Raw genomic sequence first — 17255 nt, 5'->3', positions numbered from 1 at the left:
CCTCCATCTCCCCACCTCCCTCTCCTCCTTTAAGACACTCCTTAAAGTCCATCTTTTTTGACCAAGCTTTAGGCTACCCTTCCTAATATCTCCTTTTTTAGCTCAAGGTTCAAACTTTTGATTCCGCCTCTGTGAAGCACCTCGGGCCATTTCCTACCTTGCACCCAGTGGGATCCTTGTTTCATACAAGGATGATGGCCCACCTGACTACACTTGCTTTAGAAATACTTTAATGTTCTACAGTAAAGTCCACTTTTAATGGACTTAATCATAAGGATATAGCCTGCCCCTCCACCCCACCCCCCGCACCTTTACATAGGTCCAGGAGAGACAAAATGTGTTATAAAGAAAACCCCATTTGTACACAAATAGATATATTTATATATTTTAAAGCCATTCAGTTTGTGTCATTAACCCATGTGTTAAGTAAGTACAGGCACATCTTGTGTCGAAGATCATTATAATGGGCAGTGGAAACATTCCTAAAAGCGAACCCACTATTTTGTTTCCATAAATTGTTAGCAGTTGAAAGACAGCTTGATTGCATTATTTTAATTTTCGCTGTGTTTGAATATTGTGGATGATTTTGTTTGGAATCAACTATTCTTTAAAGACCAGAGCTTCTGGAACACTTTGGGGTTGACACAAACAGGTGAATCCAGGGGCTGCATTCAGTTTGAGCAGACATGCATGAGTTATGTGACTCAAACCCTGTACCAGCCCAAGTTAAATTCTGTCTGACCTTGTCTACTGCTGTTCTATTTTAATTCCTGAAACCAGAAAGCACACTGGAAACATTGATTGTTTTGGACACCTTTAACCTGAGTGCAGTACTTTGCACAATGAAGAACTTAAGTTTTAAGATGTGGAGTACATGAGGCTGTCCTTTTGACAGATTCATTGTTCGTCGTTTGTCAAATTATACAATTCACTGATGTGCGATTTTCTCATTATATTTCAAGTAAATATTTGCCTTTTCCCAAATAGATATTTAATACAAGTTTTCACAGTGCATACGATGACTATATAGATACTGGCAGAGAATAACACAATGTGTAAAGCTGACCTTAATTCATATAATAGTTATCTAGCCATAAATACTGGACTTAACAATAGGCAGTTCCAATTGTGTCCTTGTACAGTGCCAGACAAAGGACATCAGGTCAGTCCAAATTAACAGACGTTTTAGGCTAAAATGTGGTTTGCCAAGAATGTCTGCTATTGTTTAAACCACAACATCCTCAAGTTGAACTGCTGTGTGTCTATGGGAAAAGAGTAACATTTCCGAGATTTAGCACTATCCTGTCAGCTCTGCAATAACAGAATATCAGGCATTTGGAAAAACAGTGCTAATGCAATTTAATGAATCTCTAAAAAAACTGCAGCCTTTACACTCCTACATGTGAAAAGATTAACTTGTAGGCAAACATAATAAATACATGCCAATTTTGATGTTTAACACTACAAAGGCCTTGTTCTTCCACTCATACAGAACTGATTTAGGACATAGAACTGGTTTGAGGTATAAAAACACAAGTGAGGCATCCATTAACTATGACTGAAAATTGTCATTCACTACAATTTCCTCTTTCAATTACTGATTTTTTTTAAAGACAGACGCTGTTGTAATGTGGCACAGCAAGCTCCCACAAACAGATAATGTGATAATGTGATAATGACCAGATAATCTGTTTTGATTATGTTGATTGAGGGATAAATATTGGCCAGGACACAGAGGATAACTTCCCCGCTCTTCTTCAAAATAGTGCCATAGGATCTTTTAAGTCCACCTGAGAGAGCAGATGGGGCCTTGTTTTAACGTCTCATCCAAAAGACAGCACCTCCGACAGTGCAGCACTCCCTCAGCACTGCACTGGAGTGCCAGCTCAAACATTTGAACCCAACCTTCTGACTCACAGGCAAGAGTGCTATCCACTGAGCCACAGCTGACACTTATAAAATGTGATTTTGAATAACTAAACATATTTTAAAGCAATAGAAAAAGTCAAGGAAGGTAGAAAATTAAATTGAGTACAAAGTAAACTGAGATTCGCAATCCAAATATCAAAATAAAAATGGTTTTAAGTAATTTGATGAGAAGCAAATAAAATAGAAATTAGGAACAAAAGAGTTTAAAAAATTTGCTTAATACTTTAGAACTATTATGCTTTATATTTTTGTCCATGTGCAGAAGATTTGAAAAACATTCTTCAATGTCATTGCTTACTACAGTCTAAAAGAATAATTTTATAATTAGCGATGACTAGCAGCTCCCGACAGTGTAGCAATATAACAAACACTGCATTCAGGATAATGGTAGCCCCAAAATGTGACAAGTCATCTGCACCACAACACGGTTTGATGAGCTGGTGTGTGTGCTCCTGTTATATTTAGGTGTGGTGCATTCTACTTAATACAATACAAAGTGGGTCCCTGCTACTGTGCAGTAAACCATAGGAGTCGAATGAAAGCTTCACCATAAACACACATTACATGTATTTACACAAGAGAAAAACAATGAGGGACTCGATTTATTTTGTTCCATGTTATTTATAGACATGATGAGTCTGGCACGCTGTATGGCGAGTTTAATATTGTCTGGAGCCATTCAGGATCTTTGCTCTACCTCCTTTCCTGTGCTCTCTTCCTGTTGCTAAGAGGAACAGTAAAGCATGAGACTCCTGTTTACAATGCTGGACCATCCTGTAGAGAACAAGCCCTCAATTGCAAGCAGAATCCAACAGATGCATCCTGAACAAACAAAAGTGATCAGGCACTGACATCGAACCACATCTGCTGAGCTATCTTGCCTGTGTGCAGGACTTTAATCTGCCACAAAATTCTTTTTATCATGAAGGCAGGTCAGGAGACTACAGGAGGCCACAGCCATCTGCTATATCCTGAAAGAAGACACTGGAAACACAAACTTAAGAGAAATAATGGAGATAGCTATTACCAATTAGCTGCACTATGAAGTACCAATAGCTGCAGGCCAGATGGACTCACTGAATACATACAGGCCAGTGGAGCTTTTCTGTGCTCGTGACAGATTTATACACACCAGCTTCTGACCAATCTGCTTGTCTGTTATCTTTACTCTAATTTTTACTTGAAGATACTGTACAGCCACTAAATTAAAAAGCCAATGTGTCCCTCCACTCTGACTGAAGGCATAGCCACAGATTATTTTAGGACAATCTCATCAGCAGATAAACAATGTCACTACTATTCTGTAATGCAATCCTGTACTGTGCATTTATACTCAGAATGTCAAACCGTCTATAAATTGTAAAAGCATAATTATGTATTTTTAAAACCCCTGCTATTGTATAGACTTAGCCAATATAGTGGAATCCCCATTATCTGTCATAATAGCGAGGATGAGGACCATCAGCAGATGATGGAAATTGGCAGATAATCTAAAGTCCCCAAATTTTGGTCTTACACATATGATACAATAACTTTAGGCACAGGAATTAAGACTTATAAATACAAAATAAACACTGTAGATATGTTTTGCCCAAAAAATTAAATACAAATAACCAAAGAAGCTATGCGATGAGGTGAAGTCTCGCATAAGGCTTTGCCCTGTGCAAAGTCCAGCAGTATTGCCTCTAATAGTAATGCAGGTCCTACTGTAAGGTGATATTTTCAACTAATCTATTAATATTGGTCATGAACCAATTCACAATAGGTAATTTCAACAAATTCATTATTAAGATCTGACAAAATCAAATATGAATGCCTGTTGGCTCCCTTTGTGGTGTATACAATTGGCACATGGGGCCGATTATCAATCGCCACAGCCTGAAATTGATGAACATTCCATGGCAGAAGTATCGGGACATGCTCGATTGTGTATGTTTCCCTTTCTCCTGGATATAGTTACACTTCCCAACACAAAAGGTACAATTACATTGGAATAAATATGTCATGCAGATTCTCTAGCAGCGATGTACAAGCACATTAAGTTCTTAACCTAGAGAATTGCAGTGATTTTTAACACCAAAAATACAACTTTTTTGTTTCTTATATTATGAATTAAGAAATGCTATTTAGTACTGAAGATAACTGGTAGAGTATATCGTCATTTCTTTTGCTAGAATATCCACATATTAGTGTCAAGGTTCCCAAAGGTTCCTCTAAATATGCAAAAAGACTAGTGATTAGTGAGCTGTGAAAATGTTTTATACACATACTTGTCGAGCAACTCACTTTTCTCCACCTATAGGTTTATTACAACTTGTTAATAGTTTTATTAGTAAATATTTATTCGGAGACCACATGCTGTTCAATATCAAAGCATCCATGTACAAGTACTGTTTGATAGGTGATTCGGATAAGGGAACAGAGTGATCTGATTGGCTGATTCAACCAAAGGGAAGAGAAGCAAACTCCATCCTGTCCAAACACAAATTGGGCCCATCTGCACTTTCCAGCAGGTAAGTTTCCCGAAATCAGGTCGCAAAGTCTAATTTTTGTGGTTCTATCATCATTCCAGCTGAGATTGGCTACTTTAGCAGGGATTGTGGAATCGAGCCTGGGGCTTTCCTAGTCTATCCTAACCATCTGGCCATTGGGGGAGTGGAGAGCTGCAATTTCTATAAAATCAACAACAGTGTGGTACAGAAGGTTCTTCAGTCAATCCCAAAGGTGCAGTGTGAATGGAGCATTTAAGCTTAAAAAAATTGGTCACAGGGATAAATGTCGAGAACTGTCAAATTTGCACTTTTAATGGAGACATATATTGTTTGGAAAGATGAAAAAAGGCCACGAGTTTGTATCAGATTTTGATGAAAACGCACAAGCTGAAAGACTGAATGCCCCCCAGTTGTGTTGAGCAGCGATCGGTAGCAGTGTGAATGGGACTGGTGCTGGAGGCAGGAAGGCAGGAGCCTGCGGGACAATGTCTGTTTTGCCTTTCTTGCTCCCTGTCCAGTGATGCCGCAGCTGCCTGCAGGAGGCGGGCGGGCGGGGCAGTGACGGGGGCCATACGCCCGTGGATCAAAGGGGCCGCCACTGAGCCAACGCCTACTGTCCAACAAGAGGATTCCGCGCGGTCCTAGTCCCGCCCGATGCAGCAGCCCTGTGCAGGATCCTGCTCACAGTCTCCCCGGAACTGCACCGACATACAGCTCAGGCCTTACCGTGCCGCTTCAAAGCGATCATTTGTAGGCACCGAAACCATGCCACCATCCAAATATAACCAGATCGATCAATAGAGAATCCAAGCTCTTAAATTTATAAAAATGCAAAAAACCTACTGCAGTATTTCCAAGTACAGAAGGTCTGGATTCCCCGGCACGTTAAAGCTACAACAGCCTCTTTCGCACCTTCTCTGTTTCAATAAAACCTGAAACTGAACATTACAACGATATGTTTTATCAGAGTGAATGCCAAGGCAGACACGGGAGCAGCAGGAGAAGGCGGGTTGCCCCCGGGCCCAGGGTATTTGACGGCAGACCTGCGGGGAGGGGGGTCGCTGGGACGAGGCTTACGTGCAGCCCGGGTCCTGCTTATCTGACAGCTTCCATGGGAGAGTGTGGCTCTGAAGTGGAGACAGCGACACATCAGGATCTGCTGACACTCACCCCACCCACCCCCAGACCAAACCAAGCAAGAAGAAAAAATAAACTTCCAAACAATGTATCAAATAGGAAACACTAAATCTTGTCTGCCTGCTTTATCCAGTTCATCGTAACTGGGACGGAATACTGTGAGGAGGAATGCGTTTGAAGTGATAACTTGGTAAAAATGTAATGCTGGAGCTCGGAGCTTTAAAGAAATCTACAGAAAATTGAGATTAAGACGCCTGTTTTGGATTATAATTCCCCTTCGCAATGACCCAAGCCGCACTTTCCAAACAGTTCGCGTTTACAGCACGCATCAAGCCCTCATCTGTCGCACAACCGAATCAAATGTGTCAAATGATTAAGATTTAGCTCACTGCACAATCTCTGTTTGTCAATTCACTTCATTTCACCATCTACAGTTCATTAAACAGTTGCAGGGGGGAAACCCCAGGAAATCATTGCATGCTTACGTGTTAAAATCATCGTTTCCAGCGTTCACATCAATGTACAGTTAGAACGGTATCCAGCTCTGGACAAGGACCAGCTCACTGGCTTTTTGTCTTCCTTCAATAACCGAGCAACAAAAACTGGGAGCCCAGAGCGGGGAGTCCTTGAAAACTTGAAACTGTCAATGTTTTTGATTTTTCAGAGTTGGTTAAACATCCCCAGTTATCACGAAATGATATAAATCCATATTCTCAGTCCTAGTATTCGCTACTGTCTGTACCGAGGAATGGTTGGACCCGCACTGGTTAAATAAAGCTCCGTGTAAATCTCGCTTTTGCTCAGAGCCTCCGAACCGCTCACATCGCCTCTGATCGCATCTGGTCTGCACTCAGCGCAGTGCTGGATCCCAAGTAGCCACTCCTTCCCTGTTCTGCAACCACCTCCCACACACACAGGGGGATCCGATCCAGCCACTGGACGGCCTTCCAACCCACAAGGAGCACCGCTCACTTTAGCCACTGTGCTGTATTAACGTTATGGCACAAACAACGGCAAATATTATAATCCTCTACATTAAATGCCCACATTCCACATAGTTTACCACAAGTCATCTGCTCTCTCAAGGCTCTGAGAACTGTAGTTCTTTCATTCCGAGTTCAGTAAAGTGGCTTTATACAAGGTAAGAGCACAACATTGTCACGTGTGCTTTACTTGATGATTGCTTCCATTATTACGGTTTGCTAATGTACTGAGGGAGTGCTGCACTGTCGGAGATGCCGTCTTTCAGATGAAATATTAAACCGAGGCCCCGTCCATCCTCTCAGGTGGACGAAAAAGATCCCTTGGCACTATTCAAAGAGCAGGGGCATTATCCCCGTCTCCTGGCCAATATTTATCCCTCAATCAACATCCTGAAAACAGATTATCTGGTTATTTATTTTATTATTGTTTGTGGGACCTTGCTGTACGGAAATTGGCTGCCGCGTTTCCTATATTCCAATAGTGACCACACTTCCAAAGTATTTAATTGGCTGTAAAAGAGCAGAGGCTGGAGCTGTGGGCAAATCAAAAAAAGCTAGCCACCATAGCAGAATCAACAATGGTCTCGAGAGGGCGGCAAAACCAAAGTGGGCAACAGAATTAGACGTCACCAGAATGCAGGTAGATGATTGGTGGCATATCTTGGAGCGTGGTGGAGCCTAGTGGAGGGGTCGGGACCCAAGAGCAGGAGCGGGATAAGCAGAGGACGGAAGCAGCGAGGAGCAGAGGTCAGAAGCGACGTGGAGGGGAGGTAGGAATGGGGGAGGAGTGGAGGGAGGGACTGATGAGGAGCAGAGATCGGGACCGGCGAGGTCTGGTGGTCGGGACCGGCAAGGTTCGGAGATCGGAAGCGGAGAGGAGAGGACGGATGAGGCACAGAGGACTCGAGAGGTCAGAGCCCAGAGTGGAGCAGCGTGAACAAGACCAAGGGAAGGCACAACACGGGCCAATAGCGTGGCTGTGAGGTCGTGAGGCTCACATTGCGAACTATGAATTCCACATAGAGAGAGATCCTGTGGGAAGGAGGAAGGAAGGAGGGCAGTAGGAGTATGTTTGAGTTTGTGTGTAAGTATTGGCGCATGCGGCAGAGCCTGGTCTCCAGTTGTCTTGGATCCCCTTGCCACTGGACCAAGACCGCGCTCCGTCAAGCCCGTGTGGTGGCTGGTGTGCAACGGCCACCCCATGTTAAAAAAATCCACACACAGGCTTCTTCCACTGTTTAAAATGAGTTCATCAGTCACCTGAGTACTCATTTTTAGTATGGAAGCAAGTCATCCTCGACCCCCAAGGGACTGCCTATGATGATGAAAAGGTGTCAGAGACACTAAAAGAGGGGAGCAATACATTGGAAGCAGGCAGAGAAGAGGAGCCCAAATTTTAATAAAGTTGACCGACAGACACTGCTGGATGAAATATAGTAAATGAGAGGGAGATTGCTGGGTGCCCATGGGAGGATACCTGAAAAAGGTCTCCAGATAACACTGAGGACGACTGCTCTCACCTCAGAACTGCAGGAGAATGGCAGAGAAAGTTCAATGGCCGAATGAGGGCAAAATAACATGACGGTCACTGTCCCTTTTCTTTTGTGGGCACCATGAGCACTATCCATAATGTCCCAAAATACTTCACAACCAATTCATTACTTTTTTTTAAAGCCCAGTTCCTGTTATATGGCCAAACCCAGCAGCCAATTTGTGCACTGCAAATTTCAGTACATTTGTTATACCACTGTAATGGTGAACTGATGCTGCATTTAGGCTGCGGTTGCATAATGGTAAACACCAGATGCTGCACTCAAGATCCCAGTATGCATATGCAACACCACAGGAGATCTACTTGTGCTATATATGTCTTTTATACAGGAGAGGGGTAAAACACATTGGGTATGGATGGAAATTTTAGACCATCAGCCTCTGAAAAAAGAAAAGATGGGATCATATTTTGGGTGAAAACCTTAATTACAGCCATCATCATAGGCAGTCCCTCGAAGCAAGGATGACTTGCTTCCTCGCCAAAAAGGGATGAGTTCACAAGTGTTTCAAAGAAGGGCATAATACTCCAGATCCTGAGCTACATCTTGAAGGGTGGAAGATGCCGGTGCGTGGATTTTTTTAGCGTATGGTGCCTGTTGCACACCAGCCACCACATGGGCCTGACAGAGCTAGGTCTTGGTCCAGTGGCAAGGATTAACCAAGACGACTGGAGACCAGCTCTGCTGCGCGGACCTAGTGCGCACACATATCGCAGTGTGGGCTGGCCCGTGCTGCCCTTTGGCCCTCACCTCTTCTGGGCTCCGAACTCTCGCCTCTCCTGGGCCCTGATCACATCGCTCTACGAACTCTTGCCACTCCTTCGCCCCTACCTTGCCACTCCTGCTGTACCTGCCCGCACTGCAATCAGCCATCACCTTCCTGCAGCAGTACGCGCTGCTCCCTAAAGTGGCATGCCACCGCATGCTGCTCTCTCTAATGGCCCTGGCCTGCTGATGGTCTTGTAGGCTGAGACCATGCCAATTTACGGGCCGGGCTGCCACACGCTGGCACAGCACAGAAGTATTAGTGGGTATGAGACATTAACACTCTGTTTCCACTTCTCTTGCCTAAAATGATTACACCGTATATAGTCTTCTATATTTTTTGCCATTAGCAATGTTCCTAGAGGCCAATAATGCAGTGTCAATTTCACACACATAAAAATATCTCAAACCTGAGGTCCAGCTAACAAATCTGGATCTGATGAGGGATTGTTTATAGACAAACATGTAAATAATTGATAGACTGCACCTCCTCCATAATCACAGTAGCCATTTTAAAATATTACAATACGAGCCATAGCTACACAGTTCTATTATAACCTGCAACAGGAGCTATCCTCAGGTCTGTCATAGTACTGACCCTCATCAGTATCCAGTGGCCCTCCGTTGAAAATCCCTGTGCATGGTCATCATGTGAAAACAAGATTTGGCTCAGCTGTGTGTAATCCATCCCATGATCAAGCAAGCTCTCATTGAATTATAGAATCATAGAAATTTGCATCACAGAAGAAGGCCATTCGGCCCATTGTGTCCTTGCTGGCCAATAAAGAGCTATCCAGCCTAATCCCACTTTATAGCTCTTGGTCCGTAGCCCTGTAGATTACGTCACGTCAAGTGCATATCCAAGGACTTTTTAAATGTGGTGAGGGTTTCTGCAACTACCATATTTTCAGGCAGTGAGTTCCAGACCCCCACCACACTCTGGGTGAAAAAATTTCCCCTCAATTCCACTCTAAACCTCCTATCAGTTACTTTAAATCTATGGTTGTTGACCATGTCCTTCCTATCCACTCATAATTTTATACACCTCAATAAGGTCTCCCCTCAGCCTGCTCTGTTCCAAAGAAAACAACCCCAACCTATCCAATCTTTCCTCATAGCTAAAATTCTCTAGTCCAGGCAACATCCTCGTAAATCTCCTTTGTACCATCACTAGTGTAAGCACATCTTTCCTGTAATGTGGTGATCAGAACTGCATGCAGTACTGTAGCTATGACCTAACTAGTGTTTTATACAGTTCAAGCATAACCTCCCTGCTCTTGTATTCTATGCCTCGGCTAATAAGGGCAAATATTCCGTATGCCTTCTTAACCACCTTATCTACCTGGCCTGCTACCTTCAGGGTTCTGTACTGGATAGATGTGAATCCCAGATAATTCTGGAATAAGGCTAGTGGCATGAAATATATTTCAGATAGTGGATTTATTTTCCATTTTACTGCTGATTGATGATCAGTTTTGTACACAAGGATACATTATTAATGAAAAGGATCCAATTCGCTGATCAGCCACTGAGTGTCTGGCGCTGGAGTTAGGTGTATATAATACTGAGTAGATAGACTTTTATTTTACAGTTAACTGATTGAGAAATAAATACTTCTAGTAGGATTGACAAATGGATAACAAGCCGATAAAATTATAGGGATGGAAAAGCAAATTACCAGGAATAAGTACAGGCCATACTCTCATACCCGTGCCACAATCTGAGTTAACATGTTCTAATGAAATATGGAAAATTGAACCTTTATTCTCATAGTCAAATCTCTGAACAAATGCAGAACTATTTTAAAGCTTCTGGAATGAAAACTTGTTTCAACTTTATTTTCCTTCCCACAAATAAGTGCTTTGTTATTTATCATGTAAGACCAATCTTTGCTGTCAAGTGCATACATGATATGCACTTGATCCAGATACATGATCCCAAAAACTTCAGCTCATGCCGGCCATGATACAGTTTGATAATAGTAGGTTTCAATATTTAAAATGAAGTGGCATTGTCCTGGGGCAGCTAATCTCACCTGAAAGAAAAGTGACTGCCAAAGGCTGGACAATCAATTCCCACAGATTGTCAGCTCTCTTCATACTGCTAATTAGATACAGTCTAGATGACTCTCATCCAAATTGTACTGGATCTCTTGAGTATTTACATAGTAACTCCTCTACAAATGCTTTTACATTGATGTTTTTTCCATGTGCATCATGGGAGAGCAGCGTTTTACGTTGGCTCTCTACGTTACAGCTGCTAAATTCATCTCCCTTATCCTGATGGTTGAATTCTGGATCCAGATTTTTATGGCCTAAGATTTTGCGGTTGGAATAAGGCAGCTGGCTTTAACAGTGTAAATGTGGGGATTCATGGCATAGACACTGCTTCCTTCTGATCCAAACTAAATAAGTGCCTTATACTTCAGTTCAGCTATTAAATTGCTTTAAATTACCATCTAGGGTCTCAGGCCAGATCCTGGTCTGTTCTGATCTTATCTAGGGCAGTGGTAGGATTCCTACAGTAGGGCTCAGCATGTTTGGTCTAGGGAGAGGACAACAATCGGCCAGGATTCCTATTTTAGTGGCCACTCCTTGAAAGTTTGCATGTGTAGCCATTAGACATAATTCTGCAACTTTGCATTCTCAGTGGGGAGCCTCACCTGCGGCGAGCAAATATACAAAATTGCGCTTCATGTGATTTTCCAATCATTTAAAGTAATAGTTGTAAAATCATGTGCAGCGGGTGCTGGAATTTAAGACACGTGTTCTTAGGGAGGGATAGCTTTGCGGCTCGCTGGGAGCGCAAAGTCGGAAAATTATCTTTACTGGGTGAGGATTGGATCAGCCTTAATAGTGATGCCCCTCACTGTTAAATAGCCTCACTAACTAGGTTGATGCATGATGATTGACCAGTTGGGTGGGATAGAAGAGGTTTTGCGTTCCTTCAGGAGAAACAAATCTTTAAAATAAAATGCCAGACACATGTGACTGTTGCATTTCAGGGATGGTGGTTGATTCGACTGTTCTGTCCTGATTCAAATGCATTTCCTGCTTTGAAAGCAGCACGACAAGCTGAGAACTTTTACTCCAAAATAGCAGTGGAGTCAATTATGTCATCATATTTTCATTTGAACCCAGATTTACGTTTGGATCTGCCCTAAGTAGAGATCTCATACATGGCACATCAGCGGTACAGACGACATTACACAGATGCCACGGCTGGCCTCCCTAGGCACTGGGTTAATGTTTCCAAAGCAGCAGCAGGATGACATGGGATTCACAACAGGCTTAGTTTAAAGAGGCTTCTGTGGGACAGATCCCTTCAGGAACTCTGTGTTTGAGATCCATCTAAAGACTGATAAAGAAAGCCCAACTTGTCAGCTGCACACAGCAGTGGTCACAGCTGGTTTACGGTTGCTCTGGCCTGCAGGGGTCACAGCAAGGGCCTGCTTTAATCAGCCATTCAAATCTGCTGCCTTCAACTTTGTTCCACGAAAAATAAACACTCACCAAGCTCAAGAAGCATTAGGATATCATGGCATTTTAATTAATATGTATAGCAGTTCCTAAATGTTTGGCTTCATGAGGGCATTATTTCCATTACAATTTTGTTAGAGATATTTTCACTGTTTTTTTTAAAGAAAACTTTGTGACATCAAATTTGATTGCTGTATAAAATAATCTGACACTGGCAGACTTTTGCTGGACGTTCACTTTATTTGTAAAGCTTTAAAAAATGGGTTTGCTTCAATTTATCAAAAAAATCAGTAAATTTTCTCCAAAAATATACTGGTGGGAAACATTTCCAGATTCATACTAGCTTTATAAATAGGAGTCTCATGGTCTGGGGTACCATTAGCACTGTAAGCAAGTCTGATTTAAAAGCAATCTTTATCTATTCTGAGTTCATGGCTAACTGGATTCTACCGAACAAAAAAAACTAAAATGATTGTCATCTTTCAAAAAGTTGTTCCATAAAAGACTGTGCAAATTAAAAAAAAATCAAACTTACTGCTTTTGTACATGGGTATTTGTGAAATTAGTCACAGAGTGAGTATGAATGGTCTCTACTGTTCATATATGCAAATGTGGAGAAATTGTTTTTAAAAGGTCTGTGCTACCTGAAGAATGGCATGCTACTTCTGGGGAGTCACCCTGTACCTAATCTCAATAGATGAAAAGTTAATGAAAGAGCATCAGGGACTGTGCGTCTCTGAGCTCCCTCTATCACTGTGAAAAATCAGATAACAGGCATGCAGAAGCCGTCCTCGTTCTCAATGAAGAAGGAACTATAGCCTAAGGCTGTGACCTTCATAGTGATAAACATGTGTTCATTATCGCAACTGTGCCATTTTAGAACGTATGAAGTGTTGAGCAATGGTCTCGAATGAAAAATAATGAACATTTTCAGACCTGAAACTAAGTGACATTCTAAGCATCAATTTCTGGGGTATATATCCCAACCAACGCTGCTCCTGTACAAACACTTAATGTGCTCGCTAACAGGTTAATTCCTGTTAAAAGAAATTGAACACAGGGGTTTGGTACAGGAGCAGTGCCAGTTAAAAAACAGAACAAACTAAGCTTAATCATTTTCTTTTCTTTTGTTCTTGCCTCTGTGTGAAGAAATGAAACGCAACCTTTAATTTAGCTCCAGAATCACTTAGCAAAATTAGTTCCATGAAGGATGACTTTTTCACATTCATTAAAGGCTACTTCCTGTGGCTAGACTGGACAGCTCCAGCCACCTGAGCTAACTAACCAAAAGCCATCAGGCTACTCCTGTTATTATACCTCAGGGGACACCAGTGATGACAGGAAATCATCTTGCAGTAGTGAGTTGAGAAAGCATGCAAATAATGTAAGCTGCAGTACGGCTCTCAGTGGATTATATCACGTCAGCACAATAAAACTTGTGACTTGGAGGCAATTTGTTTGGTTCAAGAAGGATGGGTGGGGGAGGGGGAATTTGTTCTCAGCAAACAAGCCAACATTTGTTTTCAACAATAAAGAACAAGTATTCATCTCAATTTACAGCAGAACCTGACCTTTAGAGGCGCATCTGCACCAACTCCGTGAAAAAGTGTTCGACAAACCCATGCAACTTACTGACATAGATCATGTTAAACATATCACTGCATTACTTGCAAGTGAATATCATCAGGATGCAAAATCATGCATGGTTCTTCAGTTTTCCAACAACAAAATTGGCAATAGCTTTTTTCCACAAAGCTTTTTGCCCTTTAGTACTGTATCACTTCACAGTATTGAGTCAACAACAATTTACTCCTCACGTAAAAGCAAAATTCTCATGTTTAAAAGAGTTTAGGCCCTAAACAGGCTTGATATTGGTGGTGAGCCCAAGGCGGGCGTGATATCGGCAGTGAGCCCGAGATGGGCCTGATATCGGCAGTGAGCCCGAGATGGGCCTGATATCGGTGGTGTGCGCAAGCGCCACAGTCAGAAGGTCCGAACCATTTTCAGGTTCAGGCTTCATTTAAATTTAGTTCTGTGTAAAAACCATGGGTTTTGGCCCGGAGCCGACCAACAGGTAGGGCCTGGTGTGGCGGTGGTGGTGGTGCGGGGAGTGGGGGAGGGGGAGGGGGGGGGGGGGGTGACCGGGAGAGCGGCTTGTGGTTTACAGGGCTTGGTGGGGGGGGGTGGGTGGTGCAGAAACAGGCCCGCAGCAGGTCGGAGGAGCATGAATGTCTGGCCTCACACTCAAAATAGAAAAACTTACTTTAAGTACCATTGGGTGGCCTCTGAATATGCTACACATTTCTCTATGAAAGTTGCACTTGGGGCCTTACAGCTGACATATAACCCCGATTTGCATCAACCTCTCAGCTGTTTTGGCTGTGAGCGCTGGGCACCTATTGAATCAGGTAGGGAATGGGTGCACAGGGTTCCTGCCAGATGTTCCTCAGCCGATCAGTCAAGCCAGTAACTGGTAACCGGCAGTTGAAAATCGCGTCCTTACCCCATGATCTCATTAGATGGAAATCATTTCAGTACAAAATATATTATGATATTTGGATATAAGAATTGCTCACCAGTTGTTTTAAGAAGTATGTGTAAAAGGGTTGAAATTCAGTGTAATTTTTTTCCACTGTTAACTATTGCGGTATGTTGATTAAAGTGCTGAGAAATTATTTGCTACTAAGTTCGTAAATTCTTGGGTTATCGATGGTACTTAATTCCTTTAACACCATCCCATATCACTGTTCTGTACATAATCTACTGGCAATGGTTTTTTGCTGTATAACTCTTTCAACACACACATAAATTAGGAGAATTGCATCATGTTTGGTTTATCGCATAAGCTTGTTTGGACTTGAAATGCATTTTGGAATGCTTCCTGTCAATTTGAGAGCTAATTGAGCATGGATTGATCTCCAGTATTTAAGAGCTTTGAACAAAACTTAGTATTTGCACAACTATCATCAGGGTGAAAAATCATACACAGTTCTTCTGCTTTCCAGCCACGAATGACCTCTTTTTGTGCTGTAAAAGCATAGGCGAGCACCGCGAGTTGCAATATACCGGTTCAAGGAGTGCAGGCAGCATGTCAAGTTCGTACTGCCTGCTAATTCTAATGATTGTAACACACTGCCCAACACTGAACATGCTGCTGACAGGCTGTGCACTTAGCAGGGGTCCCAATTTCTCGATGTTCGAGTGAGGTTAGCTTCATTTAAGGCGAGCCTACATCTTGTAAAGGTGTAAGCTGGCCTTAAATGACTGCCTCTGCGATCGGGTCTCATATCCTTCTAATCTGGAAGGCCTCCTGGCCCCTGTGGGTAGAGGACCTCTCTTCCAGGGTTCACCCCTGCACAAAGCTCAAGTGCTGCTTCCGAGACCCTGGGTACCCTTTTCATGACCTGTTGAGTCATTTGGGTTAGTGCTGAAGCACTTTTAACATTTTTGATCAACAGAAGGCAGCTCACCTTTAAGAGGTAAGCATGCACCTCTTGCTTTTTCGCCTTCCCCTCCCAACAACTCCATCCTTGGGCCTTCCTCATTTCACACACAAGAAATCCAGCCTGCCCAGCCTGTAGTTAACAAAGAAGAGGGAAAGGAGAGTGAAGTGGCATACAAATTGGCCAGAAATAGCAGCGAACCTGGGGACTGGGAGAAATTTAGAATTCAGCAGAGGAGGACTAAGGGTTTGATTAGGGCAGGGAAAATAGAGTACGAGAGGAAGCTTGCAGGGAACATTAAGACGGACTGCAAAAGCTTCTATAGATATGTAAAGAAAAAAAGGTTAGTAAAGACAAACGTAGGTCCCCTGCGGTCAGAATCAGGGGAAGTCATAACGGGGAACAAAGAAATGGCAGACCAATTGAACAAGTACTTTGGTTCGGTATTCACTAAGGAGGACACAAACAACCTCCCGGATATAAAAGGGGTCAGAGGGTCTAGTAAGAAGGAGGAACTGAGGGAAATCCTTATTAGTTGGGAAATTGTGTTGGGGAAATTGATGGGATTGAAGGCCGATAAATCCCCAGGGCCTGATGGACTGCATCCCAGAGTACTTAAGGAGGTGGCCTTGGAAATAGCGGATGCATTGACAGTCATTTTCCAACATTCCATAGCTCTGGATCAGTTCCTATGCCGCGGAGGGTAGCCAATGTAACCCCACTTTTTAAAAAAGAAGGGAGAGAGAAAACAGGGAATTATAGACCGGTCAGCCTGACATCAGTAGTGAGTAAAATGATGGAATCAATTATTAAGGATGTCATAACAGCGCATTTGGAAAGAGGTGACATGATAGGTCCAAGTCAGCATGGATTTGTGAAAGGGAAATCATGCTTGACAAATCTTCTGGAATTTTTTGAGGATGTTTCCAGTGGAGTGGATGAGGGAGAACCAGTTGATGTGGTGTATTTGGACTTTCAGAAGGCTTTCAACAAGGTCCCACACAAGAGATTAATGTGCAAAGTTAAAGCACATGGATTGGGGGTAGTGTGCTGACGTGGATTGAGAACTGGTTGGCAGACAGGAAGCAAAGAGTAAGAGTAAATGGGTACTTTTCAGAATGGCAGGCAGTGACTAGTGGGGTACCGCAAGGTTCTGTGCTGAGGCCCCAGCTGTTTACATTGTACATTAATGATTTAGACGAGGGGATTAAATGTAGTATCTCCAAATTTGCGGATGACACTAAGTTGGGTGACAGTGTGAGCTGCGAGCAGGATGCTATGAGGCTGCAGAGTGACTTGGATAGGTTAGGTGAATGGGCAAATGCATGGCAGATGAAGTATAATGTGGATAAATGTGAGGTTATCCACTTTGGTGGTAAAAACAGAGAGACAGACTATTATCTGAATGGTGACAGATTAGGAAAAGGGGAGGTGCAACGAGACCTGGGTGTCATGGTACATCAGTGATTGAAGGTTG

At 42.9% G+C, this 17255-nt stretch overlaps 1 protein-coding gene across 3 annotated transcripts in view; it reads right to left on the bottom strand.

Annotated features, from left to right (window-relative positions):
- The window catches only part of dlc1 (DLC1 Rho GTPase activating protein), a 696855-nt gene that overhangs the window by 53713 nt on the left and 625887 nt on the right, over positions 1–17255 (bottom strand). The window contains exon 1 of one of the 3 annotated variants that reach the window (XM_070869824.1): positions 6044–6381. The exons of the other annotated variants lie outside the window; for them this stretch is intronic. Within the exon in view, the coding sequence (XP_070725925.1) occupies positions 6044–6056 (13 nt within the window). The 5' untranslated portion in view covers positions 6057–6381. Of the gene's footprint in view, positions 1–6043; positions 6382–17255 lie in introns of those variants that run through there. 3 annotated transcript variants of the gene reach the window in all.

The sequence above is a fragment of the Pristiophorus japonicus genome, chromosome 2 (assembly GCF_044704955.1).
Source record: "Pristiophorus japonicus isolate sPriJap1 chromosome 2, sPriJap1.hap1, whole genome shotgun sequence".
Lineage (NCBI taxonomy): Eukaryota > Metazoa > Chordata > Chondrichthyes > Pristiophoridae > Pristiophorus > Pristiophorus japonicus.
The sequence above is the reverse complement of the archived record's forward strand: the minus strand, read 5'-3'. Positions and strand labels throughout refer to the sequence as shown.